At 56.7% G+C, this 21,453-nt stretch overlaps 3 protein-coding genes across 4 annotated transcripts; all 3 read left to right on the top strand.

Annotated features, from left to right (window-relative positions):
* Positions 1–111: 111 nt before the first annotated feature.
* Positions 112–1,923, top strand: MIA (MIA SH3 domain containing; the record flags this gene model as incomplete). The annotated part of the gene is made up of 4 exons (XM_084256921.1): positions 112–238; positions 321–454; positions 859–969; positions 1,900–1,923. The coding sequence occupies 4 exons, from the start codon at positions 112–114 to the stop codon at positions 1,921–1,923; spliced, it is 396 nt and encodes a 131-aa protein (XP_084113047.1).
* A 939-nt stretch (positions 1,924–2,862) lies between these two features.
* RAB4B (RAB4B, member RAS oncogene family) lies at positions 2,863–11,138 on the top strand (the record flags this gene model as incomplete). The annotated part of the gene is made up of 8 exons (XM_084257820.1): positions 2,863–2,878; positions 4,007–4,087; positions 4,370–4,484; positions 5,822–5,884; positions 5,970–6,124; positions 7,219–7,314; positions 7,399–7,529; positions 11,057–11,138. 7 exons carry the CDS (start codon positions 2,863–2,865, stop codon positions 7,512–7,514), a joined length of 642 nt encoding a protein of 213 aa, XP_084113946.1. The 3' UTR covers positions 7,515–7,529; positions 11,057–11,138.
* Positions 11,139–14,077: 2,939 nt separating this feature from the next.
* Positions 14,078–21,390, top strand: EGLN2 (egl-9 family hypoxia inducible factor 2; the record flags this gene model as incomplete). 2 transcript variants are annotated; one of them, XM_084256749.1, is made up of 5 exons in its annotated part: positions 14,078–14,908; positions 19,554–19,673; positions 20,077–20,213; positions 20,453–20,520; positions 20,838–21,390. In XM_084256749.1, the coding sequence occupies 5 exons, from the start codon at positions 14,078–14,080 to the stop codon at positions 20,891–20,893; spliced, it is 1,212 nt and encodes a 403-aa protein (XP_084112875.1). In that variant the 3' UTR covers positions 20,894–21,390. The 2 variants fall into 2 exon arrangements, with proteins under 2 accessions (XP_084112875.1, XP_084112876.1); XM_084256750.1 differs by having other exon boundaries at positions 14,078–14,593.
* Between the last annotated feature and the right edge of the window lie 63 nt (positions 21,391–21,453).

Below are 21,453 nucleotides of genomic sequence, written 5' to 3' on the forward strand. Positions count from 1 at the left end.
AGAACACAGGTTACCTTGTGTTGCTGGAGGGGAGGGCAGGAAGAAACTGGAGATCCCATTCCCCTGTCCCCCTCCGCACCTTGGCTCACTCACTCTCGCTCCAAGGCTGTGATGGCTCAGTCCTGGGAGTTCCTCATTGTCTTCCTCTTGCTGTCTGCCTCCCCGGGGCCTAGTGTCGGAGGCCGTCCCATGCCCAAGCTGGCTGATCGGAAGCTGTGTGCTGATGAGGAATGCAGCTGTAAGAGTGGGAAGGAGGGAGTTGGGGTTGCCAGCCTTTGGTGTGCATGGGGTGCTATCATTCCCTTCTGTTGCTTCCCCAGACCCCATCTCCATGGCTGTGGCCATTCAGGACTACGTGGCCCCTGACTGTCGTTTCCTGAACATACAGAGGGGCCAAGTCGTCTATGTCTTTTCCAAGTTGAAGGGCCGAGGGCGGCTCTTCTGGGGAGGCAGCGTGAGTCTTGGGAGAGTGGAAGAGGAAAGAGTGTGGGGTTGGGGTGGGGGTACACCTTCATTTTACATTCTAAGGGGAAACCTGAGGGTGTGAATGGTAATTGAGGTTTTTGGGGGGCTGTTGTGATTATTTTTACTTTGCCTAGCAATTATAGGGCCCCTATGGTGACGCCAAGCTTTATCTAGACACTGAAGATGCAACAGTGAATAGTCCCTTTTATTCTAATGGGGGGAGACAAAGTATCAAAAACATCAGTAAATATGGGCTCCTTTGAGAGAGTGATTGGGTTGGCCAGCGAGTGCTCTGAGCAGGCATCTGGAAGCTGAGATTTGAATGACAAGGATTGCCTTTAGCAGGAACGAGTTACCCTCTTCCCGGCTGGGCTTGTAACTCTTCTTCCTCAGGTTCAAGGAGATTACTATGGAGACCTGGCTGCTCGCCTGGGCTATTTCCCCAGTAGCATTGTACGTGAGGACCAGCCGTTGAAACCTGGAAAAATCCACGTGAAGACAGATGTGAGTGTCTTGGGGCCGGCAGGAAACTGGAGGGAGGACCCTTGGTTTTGTTTTGGTGTTTTTTTTTTTTAAAGATTTATTTATTTAGGGCCTCCCCGGTGGCACAGCGGTTGAGTGCTGGGTTGCAAAGCTGCCCGCAGCCTCTGCAGCACCGGTTTGATCCCCGGCTGCTCCCCGGCCACCGGAGGAGGGTCCCACATGGTGCGCAGACCTCTCCTGCCGCCTGCTGCTCCCCTCAGCAGTGTATTTCGTCAGTCTGCCTGTTCTGCTCCCCGCTCTGGCTCTGATGAATTCTCTCACCCTCCCGCGCTTCTGACTGTATCCAGTGCTGGTATAAATAAATAAATAAATAAATCTTAAAAAAATATATTTATTTATACAAGCACTGGGGTACAGTCAGAGGCGCGGGAGGGTGCGTGAACCCACCAGAGACAGAGCAGGGAGCAGACCAGGCAGACAGATGGAAGACACTGCTGAGGTGAGCAGCGGGCGAGGCAGCAGAGGTCTGCTGCGTCATGTGGGTTTGCCCCTGGCCGACCGGGAATCGAACCCGCACTGCAGAGACTGCAAGACAGCTTCACAGCGCGGCGTTCGACCCGCTGCGCCACCGCGGGGGTGGGGGTGGGGGTGCCCAGGACCCTTGGTTTTGATGATGGACCAAGGTGTCTCATCCCTTGACTCCCAGCGGTCTAGCTGTGTGCACGGGGCGAAATAACCCCCACTCAGTTTTCTCATCTGTAAAATGGGGAGTGAGTTATAAGTCTCGCCCAGTCCCGTTGAGTTGCTAAGATTCCAGGGCTCAAGGTTAATTTGCATAGCACTTGTGTTGCCAAATCTGGCTCCTGCAACTACAGCCTTTGCGAAGACCACTAGATTCTCTGTGGTGGTACTGCTGGTTTTTTTCCTCACTGTTTCCCCTTTCTCTTTCAGAAATGGGATTTCTACTGCCAGTGAGCTCAGCCTACCGCTGTTCCAACCGTTTTCCCTCCCCGGTTTTATGCAAATACACCAGCCAAGTGCAAACTGTCGGTGGTTTCTGTGGTGGGGTGGGAAGATACAAAGGAAATAGTCCCCCAGGTTCCTGAATCTAGCCAATCGGACCTCTGCCTGTGCTAACGTCAGAGGTTGCTAGGCAGGTTTTACTGACCAAAGGCTCGGCGCGGAGCCGGGTACCGGAGGCGGGCGCCTAAGTCGGACACAGCGAATGAGAAGACGGAATAACGTAACAGCCCAATGGGGGGATTGTAGTGTCTTCTCTAGACCAACGAGAGGGAGCCGAACTAGTGGGAGGAAGCCAATCGGATCATGAGGAAGCCAGATCGCAGGCAGAGGTTTTAAGATGATCTGCAATGGGGGGTGGGAGGGAGCCCGCGCGCATCTCCCCAGCTTTCACCCTCCCTGCTTCTGCGATCAGAACTCGCCCCCGGCAGCTCAGCATCCGCCTCTCCACAGGGCTGCCCTGCTGCCTCTGTAACCCCGTCGCAGCCGCGCCTCCGCCCCGCGGGCCGCCTCTATCCAATCCAGAGCCTCGCTTCGACCCAGACCCCTGGCACAATCCGTTCCTCCGCTCGGCGAAGCACCTCTGCCCCGCCCCTTCCCACCTGCTCGGCCAATCACTCGTCTTGGCCCCGCCTCTTTTGTCCACTGTGGCCAATCGGAGCCTTTTGTCCCGCCCCCTGCCCGGACCGTCCGCCAATCCCTGCCTTTGGACAGCGTGGCCAGGTATCCCGCAGCCGAGCGGGTCGCGCCGGAGGGGGTGGAGGCGGAAGTGGCGGCGCCGGGCCCCGGGAGTAGGAAGGCGCCGGGGCTGCGGCCGGACTGGAGCGGCTGCCAGCCGAGGAGCGGGCGCGGCCGCGGCGCCATATTGCGGCCCAAGACGGCCGCGACCGAGTCATGGCCGAGACCTACGGTGAGGAGGGTGGGCCCCGGCGGGGGTCTGGGGTGCGGGCCGAGGAGGATGCCGCTGGGGGATGGGGCGGGGCTTCACGGATGGGGCGGGGTCTGGCGGGATGGGGCCGGGCCTGGCGGGTGCTGGGAGGGGCTTACTGGGTCTGGGGCTGAGCTTAATTGATTTGGGCGGAGCCTGACGGGCCGGTGTGTGGGTTTAATAATGCTGGGGCGGGATTTGAGGGAGCCAGTCTGGAGGGATCCGGGTAGGCCTTGAGTGGAAAGGGTGGGTCTTCATGTGTCGGGGCGGAGCCTGGATGGATGGGGTGAGGCTGATTCTGTGAAGGTTGGGGTCGGACTTGACGGACGACAGAGACCCTCCAGGGATACTCAGGACCCTGGGGCTGCTGTTTCTGGAGATCTGGGATAGAGTTGGGGATGAGGTGTCCTTGAATTAGGGGTGGGGCTAGTGGCAAGGGGTGGGACTTAAGATCGAGACTAGGGGTAGGGCTTTGGTGGAGGGAGAGCTGGCAAATCAGGATGGATGGACATTAGGCCTTTGGATGGGGTGCGGTAGAAAGAGCTCTAATCAGTTACTCAACAGAGAGAGTAAAGGAGAGGGAGCAAGTGCAAAGACCCTGAAGTGGGAACCAGTTTGTCATTTGTAGGGAATACACTTCGAAGGCTAGAGTGGACTGAGAGGGTCAGAGAGAGGTAGAGGGCAAGTCGTTGAGAGGCAACGATGAGATGGTAAAATGACTGTGAAGAGTCTTTAATCCATGTAATATTTAAGATCTCAGACTCCGGAGCCACACTTTGGGTTCAAGGGACCTTGGGCAAGTTAGTTAACCTTTGTGGCTCCGTTTCCTCAAGAGGAAAATGGGGCTGATTATACCTACCTCCCTCATAGAGTTTCCCTGAGGGTTAAATGAACTGTTGATGTAAATAAAGAACTTTAGAGCTGTACCCAGTATGTGGTAAGCACACTGTAAGAATTAGCATCTGTGGTTGTTACCCATTGCTGTTTCTGTGTCTCTTTCTCTCCTGGTACCTGTGATGGTCTCTTGGTTTCCACCTCCTCCCCCACCCTCCCGGCTCCCCGGTGTATTTTTCCATATGGGTTTCCTGCATTTTGGTTCCATCTGCTCAGACTTCCTCTTCAAATTTCTGGTGATTGGCAGTGCTGGAACTGGCAAATCATGTCTCCTTCATCAGTTCATTGAGAATAAGTGTGAGTTTCTGGGAGTGACCCTGGGAGCACTGAACTGTGGGTGTGGCTTGGGCAGCTCTTGGCATGGGAAGGGGCAGGGACAGCCCAGGCCCTGGCTGCCTGGTTCTTCCCTTGGCCTTGTTCCCTGGCCTTGCCTTGTTTACACCTATGCGCTATGCTGGGACCTTCTGGGCCCCCACTCGCCCTGGCAGTGAGAATGAGTTTGTGCAGGCTGGGGAGGCCTTGGAGGACAGGGACGCCTCTGAGCCTCTGCACTGCCTCTCTTCCCCCTTCTACTCCCAGTCAAACAGGACTCCAACCACACGATCGGTGTGGAGTTTGGATCTCGGGTGGTCAACGTAGGTGGGAAGACTGTGAAGCTACAGATTTGGGACACAGCTGGCCAGGAGCGGTTTAGGTAGGTGGGCTGGGCTCCCCGGAAGGGAAGTGGGGAGAGGGGAGAGAGAGAGAGGCATGCAGACACTTGGAGACACCAGGTAGGCGCAAGGAGACACTGAGAAGGCAGCAAGGCAGAGGACAAGAGCTAGAAAGAGTTGATCAGCTTGTAGAGATAGCCAAAGAGGTGAGATCCTGGAGTGAGGACGACAGACAGAGAAAAAGAGACTGAGAAAGAAAGGAAGAGTTAAGAGAGCCGGGTAGAAATGGACAGAGCCTAGAGAGACTGTGGTGGACAAAAACGTGTGGCTGGAAGAATGGACACTTGTGCCTGGGAGAAACAGGGCCTTGAAGAGAAAGACATGCCTGGGGGTGAGGGCACGGGGTAGATGCTGAGAGATGCTGACACAAGGGGAAACTTGAAAGACAGATCCATTCAGAAAGGGAAAGAAAAAGAGAGAGCCCAAGTAAAGGGAGATAAGAGCCCCAGAGAGAACCAGAAGACAGGGAGTGTGGGACAGGTGGAGCCAGAGAGCTGGAGAATTGGGTGTGCTGGGGGAAAGACAAGTGTGCAGGCTCTGGACACAGTATGTCTTCAGGAAGAGGTGACAGGTACAACGAAACCCTGTGTCTGAGAAGCATAGAGAGAGACAGGTCGTGCAGGCCATGGAAAAGTGTGGTCCCTTGGCCCACACATAGTAGCTGCTGAGTTAATACTTGTGTTTAGTTTGCTGCTTGAGGTGCATGGAGCCTGGAGACAGAGATGGGGGGGTGGGGGGCAGCAGGGGCTGGAGTGGCAGGCGGTGCTTAAGGAATGCTTGTGGGATGACTGAGTGAGTTCCAGAGGGACCCAGACTGGTGACACAGGGAGATGTGGACAGTCACTCCACTGAGGAGGGGCCCTCATCCAGACACAGCTGGAGAGGGACGAGCAGACGTGTTTGCATAGCACTGGGCCAGGCCTGGCCATGGGGAGATGACAGAATGAATGAGTAGGAGGGCAAGAGTGAGGATGAGAGCGAGAGACAGAAAGACAAAGATAGAAATGAGGATTGAAGAGACAACGGGGCGGGGGGGGGGCAGTATCAATGAAGAGATATAGAAAGACAGGGACACAGAGAGTCACAGGCAGGGAGAGACAGACAGACACACACACAGCTGGCTAAGTGAGGCAGAGTTTGCGGGAGACAAAGAGAGAGACCATGAGATGGAAACTGGGGAGACCAGACCACACCACACTTTGGGGGATGGGCCCGCAGTGAAGGGGGGTCTCCGAACCACCAGTCTCTCTCCGCAGAGGGGGGCAGTCTCGGGGCAGACCCCAGCCTTGGGCGTGACTGGGTCCCCCTGGCCCCACAGGTCGGTGACACGAAGTTATTACCGAGGGGCAGCTGGAGCCCTGCTGGTGTATGACATCACCAGGTGGGTGCACGGAGTGGGCGGGGTCCGGGCGGTCCCTCTCCTGCCCCTGCCTCCCTTCTTCCTCCCTCCTTCTTCCTCTCCACAGCCGGGAGACCTACAACTCACTGGCTGCCTGGCTGACGGACGCCCGCACACTGGCCAGCCCTAACATCGTGGTCATCCTCTGTGGGAACAAGAAGGACCTGGACCCCGAGCGTGAGGTCACATTCCTGGAGGCCTCCCGCTTTGCCCAGGAGAATGGTAAGGGTCCTTTGGTGGGCAGCAGAGGCACTGGGGGGCGGTGCACAGGGTCTGTGGATCTACTGGCTCTCTGCCAGCGTCCAGCCCTGGATGGCAGGGGTTTACAGGACCGGGTTCAGATTCCAGTGCTGCTTGCCACTTGGGGGCTGTGTGACCACCCTGAGCCTCCGTTTCCTCTTTTAGAAAGCGGAAATCCACATTTCTGCCTCACATCTGGGTGATAGTTAAGGGAGATGGTTTGTGGAGAGCCCTCAGCTCTGCCTGGCAGGGCATGGGTGCTTAATTAACACTGGTTGCTAAGGAGGTGTCCGCCACCAAGGAGAGGCACTGGGCTGTTGGTGTGAGGTGGACACTGCAAACTCCCTGGCCCCAGGGGACGGCCACATTTTATGAATAAGGGAGATGGGATGGGTCAGACCCCAGGTCTGGAGGCACTGGCATCAGGGGAGTGGACAGGCCCGCAACCACACCAGAAGATGTGCAAGTGTAAACTCATTTGAAAATCCTGTGTTTACGAAGCTCCTGCTGGCTTAGGGTCTGCACATGCTTGTCCAGCTTGTGACCTCTGGGGCAGAGGAGGTTTTAGCATCAGAGAGAGCTGGGTTTAAATCCTGGCTCTTTCTTACCTACTGTGAGGCCTTGGCACATGGCTGATGGGTAGACTGTGGTGGCCTGAGCCTGTGCCAGATGGTGCTGGGTCCACAGTGATGAAGATTGCCCTGGGCATGCTCTCATGGGCTTGTACTCTAATGAGTGAGGGAAGGGGACAGGCCCCTTTCCAGACAGTGACAGCTCGGAGAAGTTAGGGCTGGGGTGGGAGAGGCCCAGGGAGCAGTGGGAGCCCAGAGGAGCCACCTGATCCATTCTGGGAGAGCAGGGAGGGCTTCCTGGAGGAACTGATGTGTGAGCTGAGCTCTGAAGAAAGAAGTGGGAGGTTGCCTGGGGGGAGGGAATTCTTTTTTTTTTTTTGAATTCTTGAAGGGAACAGCATGTCCAAAGGGATGAGAGGGAGCAGGGAAGAGTCAGAGTGCAGGATGGGGACTCCTGGATGCAGGATGCGGGATCTTGCAAGCCTCTGCCCTCTGCCCCCCCAGAGCTAATGTTCCTGGAAACGAGTGCTCTTACTGGTGAGAATGTGGAGGAAGCCTTCCTGAAGTGTGCCCGCACCATCCTGAACAAGATTGACTCAGGTGAGGCCCTCACCTGTGGGGGAACTGGAAGCCTGGGACCCAGAGGTCTACAGGGGCCAGTCCTGACCTCTCCCCTCTACACAGGTGAGCTAGACCCCGAGAGGATGGGCTCAGGCATTCAGTACGGAGATGCGTCCCTTCGCCAGCTGCGGCAGCCTCGGAGTGCCCAGGCCGTGGCCCCTCAGCCCTGTGGCTGCTGAGACCTGTGGAGTCAGGTGGGATACTGGGGCCTCGGGGACTGCAGGGGTGGTCTGGTAAGAGGGAGCATGCAGCAGAGACAGTGATACAGAAAAGGAGGGATGACAAGAGAAATAGAACCAAAGAGTTAAAGGAGTTAAAGGAGCCATGACCCCAGCCACACAGAAGTCCTTTCCACTCCACTGCCAACTCCCTGCCCTGGATCTCTGACCCTCCTATTCTTAATTCAAATATTTATTGAGTACCTACTGAGTGTCAGGCCCTGGGGCCTGATGCTTCAAGGAACTGGGGATGCGGCAGTATGTGTAACAAACAAAAATCCCTGTCCTTGTAGACCTGATGTTCTCTTGGGAGGAGACAGACAATAAACAAGATTCATAATAAATTTTATGGTAACTAGGGAGATAAGAGCTCTGGAGAAAAAGCAGGGCAAAGAGGGGTGGTGAGGTGGAGGAGTGGAATTATAAACAGGATGATGAGGGAAGGCTTCAGTGAGAAGGTAATATTTGAGCAGACCTGAAGGAGGTGAGGGAGTCAATCATTTGGATTCCTGAGGGAAGAGTGTTCTAAGCAAGGAACAGGCAGTACAAAGGCTCCAAGGTGGGTCCTGCCTAGCAAGTGTGAGGAAATCCAAGGAGGTCAGAGGGACTGGTGTGGAATGGCCTTGTGTGTGTGTGTTGGGGAGGGGTCAGTGTGGGGAAGCAGATCAATTAGGGCGTTGTGAACTATGTGGAGAGCTCTGGCTTGTACCCTGGACATGATGGGAGCTATAAGATGACTCTGGGCAGAGGAAGATCTGAATCTGTTGTTGACAGGGTCCCTCTGGCTACATATAGGGAAGTGACTGGGGGGTGGGGTGGGCAGGGGTGGTTGCTGGGAGACCAGTGAGGAGGTTACTGCAAAGTCAAGGCGAGAGATATTGGTGGACAGGACCAGGGGGAGGTAGAAAGGGGCTGAGAAGTAAATCGTTTCTGCACCCTCCTTGCTTGCTCTCATCTTGTCTTTCTTCACCACGGAGCCTACCCGGTCTATGGCACAGATCTGATCCTGTCCTTCCCCTGTTCAAAACCACCCATGTTCCCAGGTTCCCCGGGACATAGCTGAAGCTCTTCAGCTGGTTCCTGCCAGCCCTTCTTGCCTCAGCTCCTACCCTCCTGCAGCCACACTAAAGTTCTTTCTCTTTCTCCATTAGCTGGGATACTAATCTTTGCTGATGCCATTCCCTCTGCAGGAACATGGTTCCTTCTCTCTCTCCTCTGGTAATCTCCTCCCTTTCCCCAGAAGGCCTTGCTTGTTCTTCATGCTCGAGTCAAATTCCATGACAGGCCTGCTAGATTCTATAGCATCCTCTCTGGCGGGAGAGGGATGTACATCTCCCCAACATTGGTGGCTTCAGGGGAAAATGGGGTAAAAGTGGTTAGACTTTGGATATACTTTGAAGGCACAGCCAACATGATTTCCTGATGGAGTGGATGTGGACTAGATCGGGAAGGAGTCAAGGCTGAATCCTTCAGTCAGCACTCTCTTCCTTCCAGACCTTTCCATCTGTTGTACCTTGGCTGGGGGCACTATCCTGCCTCCTTTCTCACGCCAGCTCCCACTCATCATCTGGTCTCTGCTAAAATGACTCTTCCTGCAGGAAACCTTTATTGGCTTTCCAGATGGAGTCCCCCCGTCTCGCTGGGTGGTCTCATCTCGGCGGCCCCCTCCTTTTTTAAAAGCATTCAATTCTGTACACTTGATCATTGTTATTTGTATAGTGTTTGTCTCCCCATCTGAGCAGGGAAGGAGGTGAAAGATCCCAGATTCCAGGGTCACACTGCCTGTGTTTAAACTCTGACTGTCACTTTGGAGCTGCGTGACTCTGGGCAAATCATTTAACCTCTGTGCCCCTTAGCTTCCTCACCCGGAAAATGGGACTAATAATAGTACTTGCCTCGTGGGTGTTGAGCAGACCGATTAAGTTAATTCACGTCAAGTGCTTAGGACAGGGCCCAACACTTAGGAAAGACTCAATAAACTGTTTTTTACATTTCTTCTTACCCATTGGGAAGACCCCGAGCTGTGTGGAGATGGAGGGGCATGCACCTTTACCTCAGGCCTTTGCCCAGGATCGCCCTCTGTGAATAAAGGCACAGACCATGCTTTTTCAAACTTTGGGTCTGCAACCTGTTTTATACTTTGACAGTCAGATACACGGAAAACTGAAACATGACGGGTTATCCCAGCACAGACATTCTTTTTTTTCCCCCTTAACTAAGGTGAAAGTCACATGACATAAATCTAACTGAATTAAAGTGTGTTTCAGTGGCATTTAGGATACTCAGAAGGTTATGCCATCACCCTTTCTCTCTAGTTCTAAAACATTTTCATCATCCTAAAAGGAAACCCTGTATCCATGAAGCAGTCCCACCCACCCACCCCAGCCTCCTCATACCCACCGATCTGCTTTCTGACTCTGTGAACCAATATTCTTATTACCTGTGATGCATGCTGATATTTTCTGTCCTGTTTAATTTACTTTTTTTAAGATTTTTTTTTTAATTTTTAATAAGACATGGTTTAAGGCCCCCCCCATAATGATTTCCCAGCACAGTCATGCAGCATGGCACATTGGAATCACCTTGAGAGCTTCAGAGTAAAGGTATTGATCCCTGGGCCTGAACCCAGAGATTTTGAAGTGATGGTGGGATTTCTAGAAGGTACCAGGTAATGCTATCTGCAGCCAAAGCAAGCACGGTTAACCGAGTGTGCCTCTTCACTTTGGAAAAACTGGAATGAGGGCCTCTCGGGTGGCGCAAGGGGTTAAGCACAGCACTGTGAAGCTGTCTACATTCCCGGCCCACCAGGCAGCTACCCACATGGTGCAGCAGACCTCTCCTGTCTCGCCCGCTGCTCCCCTCAGCAGTGTATTTCAGTCCATCTGCCTGTTCTACTCCCCGCTCTATCTCTGGTGAATCCTCTCACCACCACCCCCCCACAACTCTGGCCTGTACCCCAGTTCTTGTATGCATAAATAAATAAATTTTTTCTTTTTTTAAAAAAGGAGGGCCTCCCCTGGTGGCACAGTGGTTGAGCGCTGGGCTGCGAGGCTGCCCACAGCCTCTGCAGCGCCGGTTCGTTCCCCGGCCGCCGGCAAGTGTCCCACAAAATAAATAAATAAATAAATAAATCAAAATAAATTAAAAAAATAATAATAAAAAAAAGGAAACACTGGAATGAGACCCAGAGATGCAGTGATGTAGGAACAGAGCGATCCAGAGATGCAAAAGTGGGAACATGATATTGGATGTTTAGGCATTGAGTGTCCTCTCTGCAGACTCAAGAAGACAGCTTTCCAGAGCAATCCAACAGGGAAATATATGTACCCTCAGGGAGAACCCGGTATTAACTGCAGATGAGAAATAGAAAATCAGACAGACCATGTAGAAACTCTGGGAGAAAAATGATGGTATGGACAGAGGGAGGAAGATACTCAGAAATGAAACAGATACCTGCTGGACAGACCCAGGATTTCTGCAGTCACCACACACTTCTCTTTCAGCTCACCTGTTCTCCAGGACCAGCCCTGCCCTTCCAGCTGGGAGCCAGACCCAGGCCTCGGAAGGCTATGCCCCTCACCTGCCCTGGCCCCGGAGAAGCTGCCCTGCCATCTGTCCCCCTTCCCTGGCCTGGTGGGGCCTGGCTGAGGGGCAAGACTGAGCCATGGGGGAAGGGGGAATCCATACCTGCTGCTGCTTCCTCTGTCTTGGCTAATCCCTGTCCCCCCTGAACCCCTACATACTCAAAAGAGTTTCCAAAGCCTGAGACCAGGGCCATTTGGCCCCAGCTTCCTGCCTGGCCCTGCCATTGCGAGTACGTGTTATTTATTACCTGGAGGCCTGTACTGTCCACACCCCACTCATATAAAGCATTGTTTACACCTCTGTCTTGACCTGTTATTCTGGGGTGGTGGGGAGGGAGTGGGAGAATTACAAGTCATGATGATTAGGGGCCATGTTTCTGTGTTGGATGCGGTGTGAGGTCTGTTGTGGAGGGAGTTTGTCACTCTGCACATTTTGTGACATTGTCCTAGAGACCTACATGAATAATAGATGTCCTCAATGATGGCATCTGTAAGAATGTGTGCTGCTCGTGTGTGTGACACTTGCTTATGACTGCTGTCTTCCACGCCTATGTCATGAGGCTGCTGGTGCTTGGGTGACTATCATAGGGAGGATTTGGGTCTCTAAGTGAGCCTGGGGTAGGTGATACCTAAACATGTGTGATGCCTGATGGTGTGTGCCCCTGAGGCCTGTGTGTTCGGTGTGTATTTGGCTCTCTTGACACCTGTATGTATGGCCATGAACCCGGGGATGTCCATGGGCCTTGGTGCAACGCTGACTCACGTGCATATTTGAAATCCTTGTGAATTGCGGACATCCCACGAGGTCTGCTAGGGACTGGTGCAGCCCTCTCAGGACACTCAATGCTCCACCCCCCAAGTCAGCCTTAACGCACCTCCCTCCGGAGTGTTAGTCCCTGCGGGGGCGGGGCATCTAAATGACCTCATCTGTGCAGTCCTGGTAGATGTTTCTCCAAATGTTCATACAGATACCTGGCTGTCAGGCAAATATCTTCCCTAGGTAGCTTTCCTAGGTTACTTTATTCCGACTCCACAAATGTCCCGAGGGGGCAGGAAGAAGGGGGTTACGATTGTTTGCACCTCCCTTCCAGCCCGCCCTCCCGTCAAGGATCGCCTTTCCTCCGTTAGAAAGAGAACTTATGTAAATTACTTACTGACCTGCTAATTTGCACACACTTACCAACTAACTGCGCAGTCATTTCTCGGTATCTCACCCTAGTCTTGGTCCGTGGGAGGGCGGGGCTTCCTATGCAAATGAGTTAATTTGCATATCACGGCCCGGTCTGGCGACGGGTCCATCTGCCGCGTTCTTGGTGCTGAGAGGGTGGACCTCCATGGTGGACCGCCATGGAAATAGACTTATTTGCATACCCCTCCCACGTCGCTGGGCATAATTTGCGCAGAAACGCTCTCCTCTCCGATCCAGCCCCTCCCGCGTTCCACCTCTCGCGCACAGGGGGCGGGGCGGAGAATGCAAATGACCGTCGCAACGGGCGACCGACCCACTCCCCCTTTCCCGAGACCAGGCTCTTCTAACTTCGTCGCCCCGCCCTGCGCGGCTCGCGCCTGCGCGCGCACCTTCTCCTCCGCCCGGGCGCGGTCACGTGCCCCCCGGGCGAGGCGGGGGCGGGGCGTCGCGGGCGGTGGGGGCGGGGTATGGCGCGCTGTGCTGCGCTGGGCGGCTGGCACACACGGCGGCGCCGGGGCCGGAGGAAAAAGCTCGGTGAGGGGGCCGCGGGGAGGGCAGGGCGCGGGGCGGGGGAGGCCTGGGAGCCGGGGCGCGCCGGGCAGGCCGTGGCGGAGCGGGGTGACCCTGGGGAGGGGCGAGTGGGGGCGGGGGGAAGGCGCGCAGGGCACGTTGAGTACCGGCTGTGGGGGGCTGGGGGGAGCCGGAGCGCGCGCCGGACGGCGGGGAAAGGAGGGGGCACGGGGTCCCCGCGGCTCCTAGGCCCTATCTCCGTCGTCTGCTGCGTCCCGCGAGGGCCTCCGGCCCCCACCGGAGGGAGTTGGGAGGCGCTTTTCCCCTTCGTCCTGTCCCCGAGTGCGTGAACCCTCCTCCGCCCTTCCCTCCGTGGCTGTGGACCCTCCTCCTGCGGCTCCCTTCCGTCTGTCGGTCTGTCTGAGGGCCTCCCTTCCGTCTGGGTGTGTGTCAGCCCCCAGCCGACTTCCTCCGGTTCTGCTCAGGTCGACCCCCTCCGCCCGGTTCCGTGTCTCCGGCACTCCCGCTCGGCTTCGCTTCGGTCTGTTTTCCTGTCCCTGGGGCCCCCATTCTCTTTGTCTTTGGACACCCCCCCCCCCAGTTTCCTCTGCCTGTGGACTCCATGCTTTGCTTCTCTGTCTCTGGAACCCCCAGGCAGAGCCCCTCTATTTGTTTCCTGCTCCCCACGCCTCCTCCGTTCCTTTCCTGCTTCAGGCCCCTTCTTTTCTGTCTGAGGATGCTCCTCACCCCCTCCCCAGCCCCCATGGCCGTCTTCTGCGTTCTCCTGGCCCCGTTCCTCCAACTGACCCCTTCACCACCTCTTGTCTGTCACTGATTTCTTCCCCTAATTCTCAGGGTCTTCTCCCCCACTTGACCTCAGGTTTTGGGAGTTCTCTGTAGCCTAGTTTGTGTTCCTTTCTACTGCCCCTGCACCTTCCCCTCCTTCCACCCATCCTGCCTGCCTCTAAGCTCCTCTCACATCCCTTTTTCTCTCTCTTCCTCCAGCCACCCTGACGTGTCCCTGTCCAAGCCTCTAGGGACAGCAGAGGATTTGGGGACCAGCGAGCACCCCCAGGGCGCAAGAAGAGCCTCTGCCACTTGCCCTGCCTCACCCTGCCTCACACCAGGCTCAGCCGCCCCGGCCCCCGGCTGCATCAAGTGGAGGAGGAGGAGGCGGAGGAGGGTGGCACCATGGGCCTGGGCCGTGCCCTCCATGCCCGGGGGATGAAGACGCTGCTGCCATGGACAGCCCGTGCCAGCCGCAGCCCCTGAGTCAGGCTCAACCACAGTTGCCGGGTTCTGTGTCAGAGCCTTTGGAGACTAGCCGGGCCGGGATGGGGGTGGAGAGCTACCTGCCCTGTCCCCTGCTACCCTCCTACCACCATCCAGGAGTGCCCGGTGAGGCCTCGGCTGGGAGTGGGACTCCCAGAGCCACAGCCACTTCTACCACAGCCAGCCCCCTTCGGGAAGGCTTTGGTGGGCAGGATGGTGGTGAGCTGTGGCCACTGCAGAGTGAGGGCGCCGCAGCACTGGTCACCAAGGGGTGTCAGCGACTGGCAGCTCAGGGTGCCCGGCCTGAGGCCCCCAAACGGAAATGGGCAGAGGATGGGGGGGATGCCCCTGCACCCAGCAAGCGGCCCTGGGCCAGGCAGGAGAACCAGGAGGCAGAGGCAGAGAGGGAGGGTGGCATGGGCTGCGGCAGCGGCGAGGCCAGCAGCGGGCAGAGGGAGGAGATGCCGCCCTCCGCCCCTGAGCGCCTGGCCCTGGACTATATTGTGCCCTGCATGCGGTACTATGGCATCTGCGTCAAGGACACCTTCCTGGGGGCCACCCTGGGTGGCCGCGTGCTGGCCGAGGTGGAGGCCCTGAAGCGGGATGGGCGGCTGCGGGATGGGCAGCTCGTGAGCCAGAGGGCCATCCCGCCACGCAGCATCCGCGGGGACCAGATTGCCTGGGTGGAAGGCCACGAGCCAGGCTGCCGAAGCATCGGTGCCCTCATGGCCCATGTGGACGCTGTGATCCGGCACTGCGCCGGCCGGCTGGGCGCCTACGTCATCAACGGGCGCACCAAGGTACGGCTTTGTGGGGGGCACCTGGGAAGAGCTGCCAGCACTTCTGGTTGCTTCGTGCTCTCAGCATAAGAGAGTTTGGACACAGACTTGTGGGGTCACCCAAGGGTTTAGACAGCACCTGTAGAGGCAGTGTGGGGTGCACTTTGGGCCCTCCCTCACCTGTGGGGCTTTGGGGCCGGTGTGCTTTCTCCCCGTGGGCCTTCGTTTGTATACCTCTGGATCAGTGGTTTAACCTGTAGTCACAGTGGTTTCTGGTCTTGCCAGGGGCCCTTTGGAAGGACCTGAGCAGAGGTGCCAACACCTGTGCACTGGCCATGGTGGGGTTTCTGGTCCCTAGTGTGTCTTCATGGGCTCTACACCAAGAACCATCCGTGTGGGCATCCCCAGGTTTTTTGCCGCCTCCTGTCCACGGGCACTTGTCTTTCCCCATCTTGGCGTTTCCTGTTTCCCCATCCTCATCTGCTGTCCTGTGTGTCTGGTCCTGCCCCGCATCTGCCTCTGGTCTCCATTCTGTCTCCCAGGCAGGAGAACCGGGTAGCTGTGGGGAGGGTGGCAGCAGTGAGGTCAGTGCCAGGCTGAGGGAGGAGGTGCTGCTGCCTGCTGTGTTGTGCACGGCACCACTTTGTACCCAGCTTGCAGCTGAGGTGTCTGCATCAAGGACAGCTTCTTAATGCTGGGTCTGGCTGACCATGGTGGAATTCCGGGCCTTGTCCCTGTCCCCCCATCCTTCCTGTCCCATCACTTCATCCCTGCCTGTCTCTGGTCTCCTCCCTTGACCTGCTACCTTCTTCCTCTTGGTCATTTTTTTCTAGTTTTAAAGTACTAGGCGTTAATCTTTTCTTGGAACCTGCGCCTTTTTGAGAATCAACCAGAAATCATAGACCTCTTAAGCAAAACATTCACTGGATTGGAATTTATGGGCAGTTGTCAGGGCCTCAGGAACCAGGGGTCACGAGCCATGCACAAGACAATGGTCCCCAGGGCCTTTCCAGCTGCTGACACACGGATTCTCTTCAGGGCGGGTGTGAGGGCCTGACCTGTAGTCCAGGGCTTGGTGTCACTTGGACACAACTGTGGGGAGTGGCCGCTGCTCAACACCAGTGATGCCTGACTGCTGTGTTCTGTCTGGTGGGCAGGAGACTGTGCTCCCTCATCCCCTTCCTCCCCGCCTTGGATCCTTCTTGGGTTCGCCCTCTTGCAACTTCCCTCTCAGCCTGGAGCTGGCTCGGGGACCAGGGCTCCCCCGGGGCCCAGGCCAGTATCCTCCCCACCCGAGCTGGAACTTGTCCTGCTTCCCTTGATAGTGAGAGCAGAGGCAGCTTCTCCCTGGGCTTGGCCCCTCAGGGCTTGCCTCCTGTCCCTTCCCAGGCAGGAGAGCAGTAGGAGTTTCCCGGGCCACAGGGTGCTAAGCACCTTCTCCCAGGACCTCCTGTTATCTCTGGAGAGAGGCTGGTGGAGGTCAGGTGAGTAGCCTGGGGCAGGACATTTGCTTGGCCATAGAGTAGGAAAAGCAGGTTTAAGTCTCCAGCTAGTCTGTGGCTCTTGTAGGAGGAGAAGTAGCGGGAGCAGATCTCTTCCCTTGTGGTGCCTCTGCCTTCCACTTTGGATGTGGTTAGGGACAGGGCTCTGGCTAGGATTGGGGGGGTGGGTAATTGGTATCTTCTAGCCCTGGGTGACCTCTGTTGCCCTAAGAGGCAAGAACAAGCCAAGCTGGACAGAGAAGGGAGGGGAGGAGCCAGCCCAGTCACTGGAGTTCCTCTCAGACCATTCCCTGCTCCTGGGAGACAGCAACTCCAGGCTTCCCTGCCTTCAAAGGGTGACATCTGGGCTCCCTTCCAAGGCTCTGGAGTAAGAGTGGGATACTGAGATGGGTGGCCACAGTGGTGGGGGCATGGATCACCCGTGTGCCCTGGGCCAGCAACACTGGCCCCTTGATAGTTCCTGACCTCGCACGTCTGTCCTGCCTTCTCTCCTGTGCCTGAGCCCTCTGCTCATTGACCTGCGGGTGGGAAAGCCCTCTCCCCTTGGCATCATGGACCACCACAGGGCACCCCAGGGAGGGCCTGGCTGACTTGGTTTGCCCCTTTAAGAGCAGTTTGGAGGTGGGGCCTGCTGTCATTGGCTTAGTTCCCAGCTTCTGACTTGGGAGAGTGCTAGTGCTTGGTGGGGGGGGGGTTGGGGAACTGATGGGGTTTTTGGCACATTGTCACCCATGGCCTTTAACTCTTTAATCTCCTGGCTCTGATCCCAGCTTCCCCTTCCCTGAGGTGGGAGGGTGAGAAGCAACTCTCTGTGGCACTCTGCTTGTTGTCCTTGAGCACTGAGGCTCTCCCTTGGGACAGGAAGTCCACACACACTCTCCTCCACCCCCAACCAGGTGTTTGTAGGAGGGGGATGAGTGGGACTTTAATGGCCTTATGCAAAGTCCCTTTCCACACCTGCACAGTGAGGCACTCTGTGTGAGGGTGCCCAGGACAGAACAGAGCAGAGGTGGCCTTGAGACCCAGAGACTTGCTTTCAGTTAGCAGCTGCCTGGGTGCTAGGGTGACAGGATGGCCCCAGGGGCTTCCGTGGTGCTGCTTCTCCGGCCAGTGCTGGTAAACAGCTGTTTGCTGAGTTCCCTGAAAGAGGTGGGAGTTGGAAATCAGCTCAGGTGGCTTCAGCTGGCACAGTCACCCTTGACTGGAGACCTGCAGGGGGCATGACCACCGCAGGTGCAAAGGCCTTGAGGTGAGGCTGAGCAGGGCCTGTTAGGAGAGTCAGGAGCCTATGAGGCTGCAGCAGAGTGATGGGCACAGGATGAGGTCAGTGGTCTTGGAGGCTGCAGTCAGGCACTTGTATTTCCTCAGGATGCAATGGGAACCGAGCAGCAAGAGCTGGAGAAACGAGTGTCTGGCCGCTGTTGCAAGAGCTTGCAGCCCTGGACCCCTTTCTCCCTTCCTCCCCCATCTTCATGCAGAACCAGTGAAGTCTCTGCTTGGGTCCTAGCTGGGGAGGCCTCCCCTGTCCCTAGTTAGTAGCCCACAGTCACATTTTTTCTTCAGAGGCTGGCCTGTCAGCAGGGAGTGAGCACTGCAGAGAAGCTTCTCTCCCTCTGGCACTTGGAGTTTCGAGGACCAGGGCTTTGCCCTGTGCTGCCACAGAGAAGTGTGACTCCTTTGGGCGGCCTTAATCTGGTGGCTGCCATCCTGGCTGCTTGCCCAGGGCCAGTGCTACAAGGGCGTGTGCACCTTGCACAGGAAAACATGTGCAAGGTGCACATGTTTAATGCAGAGCAGTTTACCAGTGGGGTGAGGCCAGGAGGTGGTGTGTTGTGAGGAGTCTGCCTGGCCTGCCCTGGAGTGCTCGGCAAGGCTCTTGCTTTGGCAGCAAAGGCTCATGTGAGGTCGGAATGTTGATGTTGCCAGGCTGTGCGCAGATGCAGCTGGGCTTTGGTGGCCAGCAGCGTCCGGTCTGGCCTCAGTGTGGGTCAAGGGGTCAAGACAGATGGTTCCCAGCTGAGGGGAAGCTGGGGGGTCTTCATGCCGGTACTCCCAGGTGCTTTGAACAGCAGGTAGGACAGGCACTATTTCAGCCAGCGCTTAGGCCTCTGTCATGTGGTCGACACTGTCAGGTGCCTTCCCAGATGCTCTGTTTTGTTCAGGTCCCTCAGCCACCTGTGAAATAGCTGTTGTGAGGTTCCATTTCATGGATGAGGGGCCTGAGATGGGGAAGAAGAGTTGCCTGCCAGGCATTCATGGCTTGTGTTATAGCACTGAGATGGCCCGGGGGCGTGGACTGCAAGACTGCCTGGGCCGACCATCCTGGTGGTCAGGGCTGACCTGGGGAACTGCTGCTGTCGGAACAGGATGCGAGCGCCCTAGCATTAGACCTGTACCCAGAAGCCAAGACCTGGAATGAGTCACTAATGGGAACCCCCAGAGCTGTGTTCTCAGAGAGGTTCGTGCCTCTCTGAGAGAAACACGGGTGTCTGTTGGCCCCATTGAAACTGGCACCTGACGGACTGCCCAAGGCTACATTCACAGCATGTCCGTGGCGTGGGGACTAGAACTCAAGTCTGTCCACCCGTAGGTTTTGGTACCTGTTCCAGGGTGCGTGAGACACGTTGGGGATTTAGTGGGGATTCTTTGTAGTCAGGGGCAGTGCTTCTCGACACTCCTGCTCAGAAGAATCACCTGGGGGAGCCTTTGAAAATTCCTGGCTTCGTCTTAGACCTAGCACACCGCACCTCTTGGTGCGCTGGGGTTTTGGCATTGGGTATCTGCGTTGGGTGAGTCCCCCCTGTGGCCGAGGGTGAGAACCCCCGTGTAGGGCTATGAAGCCACATCCCTGCACGCCAGCCATTGTTTACATGGCCTTTATTCTGCTGAAATGTCCAAGGCAGGGTTGGGCTACCTATAAAAAGTAAAACTCTCAGTTATTCTTGAGCCCCACTGGGTGCCCGGCTCTGGGCGCTAGGCTCTGGGTGTGTGTGTGGGGGGAAATGGACTTTTCAGATACAGGAGCTGAGGTTTCTGGTGGATGGGACCTTGTTGAAAGGAGAGTCTGGAAGCTGAGCCCGTGGAGCCCAGGACACTGGAGGATTCGGGTGGGATATTGGGGAGGAAAAATTAGGCAAAGGCAAACCTCCTTCCTTCTTTACCAGGCCATGGTGGCTTGTTACCCAGGCAACGGGCTGGGCTACGTGAGGCACGTTGACAATCCCCATGGCGATGGACGCTGCATCACCTGTATCTATTACCTGAATCAGAACTGGGACGTCAAGGTAGGGTTGGGTGGGCAGGGGGGCGCATCTACTCCATTTCCCACTCCCAGCTCAGCTCTGGCATTGTCAGGGTCCTTTTCTCCTCCCGCTGGGGGTGGAGGCTGTGGTGTGCCAGCTGGCTCTTCCTGGGAAATGGCACCTCCTCTCCTGGCTGTCGTGGTGGCTCCCCCTCTTCGGGGACTGGTGCTGCCTGGCCAGCCCCTAGGCTGATGAACACTCCCGTGTCCTGTCTTTAGCTTCCTGCTAAAGACATCTCCATGGTAATGCGGACTCTGGGCTGTCATTCAGTTTAAGAGCCCATGTGGTTGGGGGGTGGAGTGGTGTTTGCAGCCTACGCCCCTTGGTGGGCTCCCCAGAGTGGGCCACATCTGCCTCACCCTGCGCCCCGCCCCACCCCGCCCAGGTGCACGGCGGCCTGCTGCAGATCTTCCCGGAGGGCCGGCCCGTGGTAGCCAATATCGAGCCACTCTTTGACCGGCTGCTCATTTTCTGGTCTGACCGGCGGAATCCCCACGAGGTGAAGCCAGCCTATGCCACCAGGTATGACCCAGACTTCTGAGCCTATGCCCCGGTGTTACCCTGATGCCAACAAAAGTCTTGACAGGGCCTCCACCCAGCGTCACTAAGGAGTGATGATATGCTCTGGGGTGGGGAGGGTGGGGAAGATGGGGAGGGTGGGGGGGCCCTGGTGGGAGCTGAAGGGTGGATGCTAGGTCTCTTGAGGATGGGATTGAAGGAGAGTGATCTCTGACTGCCCTCTGGGCTGCTCTGGTCCCCAGGTATGCCATCACTGTCTGGTATTTTGATGCCAAGGAGCGAGCAGCAGCCAAAGACAAGTATCAGCTAGGTACCTACTTCCCCACCACTGTCCCCTCCCTCAAGCCCTTTCTTCTCCACTGCCTCATCCACCTCGCTAGTGCCACACCAATCCTGCTCTCGGCAGCTTTCTTGCCTGCCTGTGTCTGCAGGTGTCGTGTTCTTTCCTTTTTTAACATAACAGGACTGGTTCTTTGGATATTAAAAAAAAATTCTTCCCTTCATTTTCCCTTCTCTTTGCCCACCTGCTACTATGCTGGAGCCCCCAGCATCAGCCTCCAAGGTTCTCCTTGGCCTCTTTGCCCCTTCCCTGATAACTCACTGTCTTCTGTCCCTCTTTCCCCTTAGCATCAGGACAGAAGGGTGTCCAAGTACCTGTGTCACAGCCCACCACGCCCACCTAGAGGCCAGCCCCGGAGCTGCATGGGCAGACAGCTTGCCCTGACCTGGAGAGCCTGGGCCCGCGCCGCCGCGCCAGCAGCCCGCCTCGGTGCCTGCTCCTTCCCCACCGCCACTGCTGCTTCTGATTTTGCCTCTGTCCTGCCTGGTGTGGGGGGCGCTGTCCATCACCAAGGACCAGGGAGGAACAGAGAGACCTCTGCTGCCCAGTGGTGGGGACTGGGGTCGTGACCTGGGTAGGTCCCAGCGTTGGGGCCTGTCATTCTCGGAGCTGGGGACTTATGTCCTGCCCTGTCTGGTCATGCCCCTGTCGGGGGGGTGAGCTGGAAGGAGGCATTGCCACCTCCCACCAGGATGCAGGATTTGGGGTTAGGGTGAGTCATGGCCTCTTGCTGGCAAAGGTTTGTGGGGGGAGTCTTCCTCCCACTCCTCCAGCCTAGAATGTGAAGTGACTCCCCAAACCCTTTGGCCACGGCACCTTTCGGACTGGGCTGCCGCGCTTGGGTGGATAAAAGGTGCTGGGAGGAGCATGGGTGTGGATGTCCTGTCAGCCAAGAAAGAAATA

Source organism: Talpa europaea, assembly GCF_964194135.1.
Source record: "Talpa europaea genome assembly, chromosome: 16".
NCBI classification, from domain to species: Eukaryota; Metazoa; Chordata; class Mammalia; order Eulipotyphla; family Talpidae; genus Talpa; species Talpa europaea.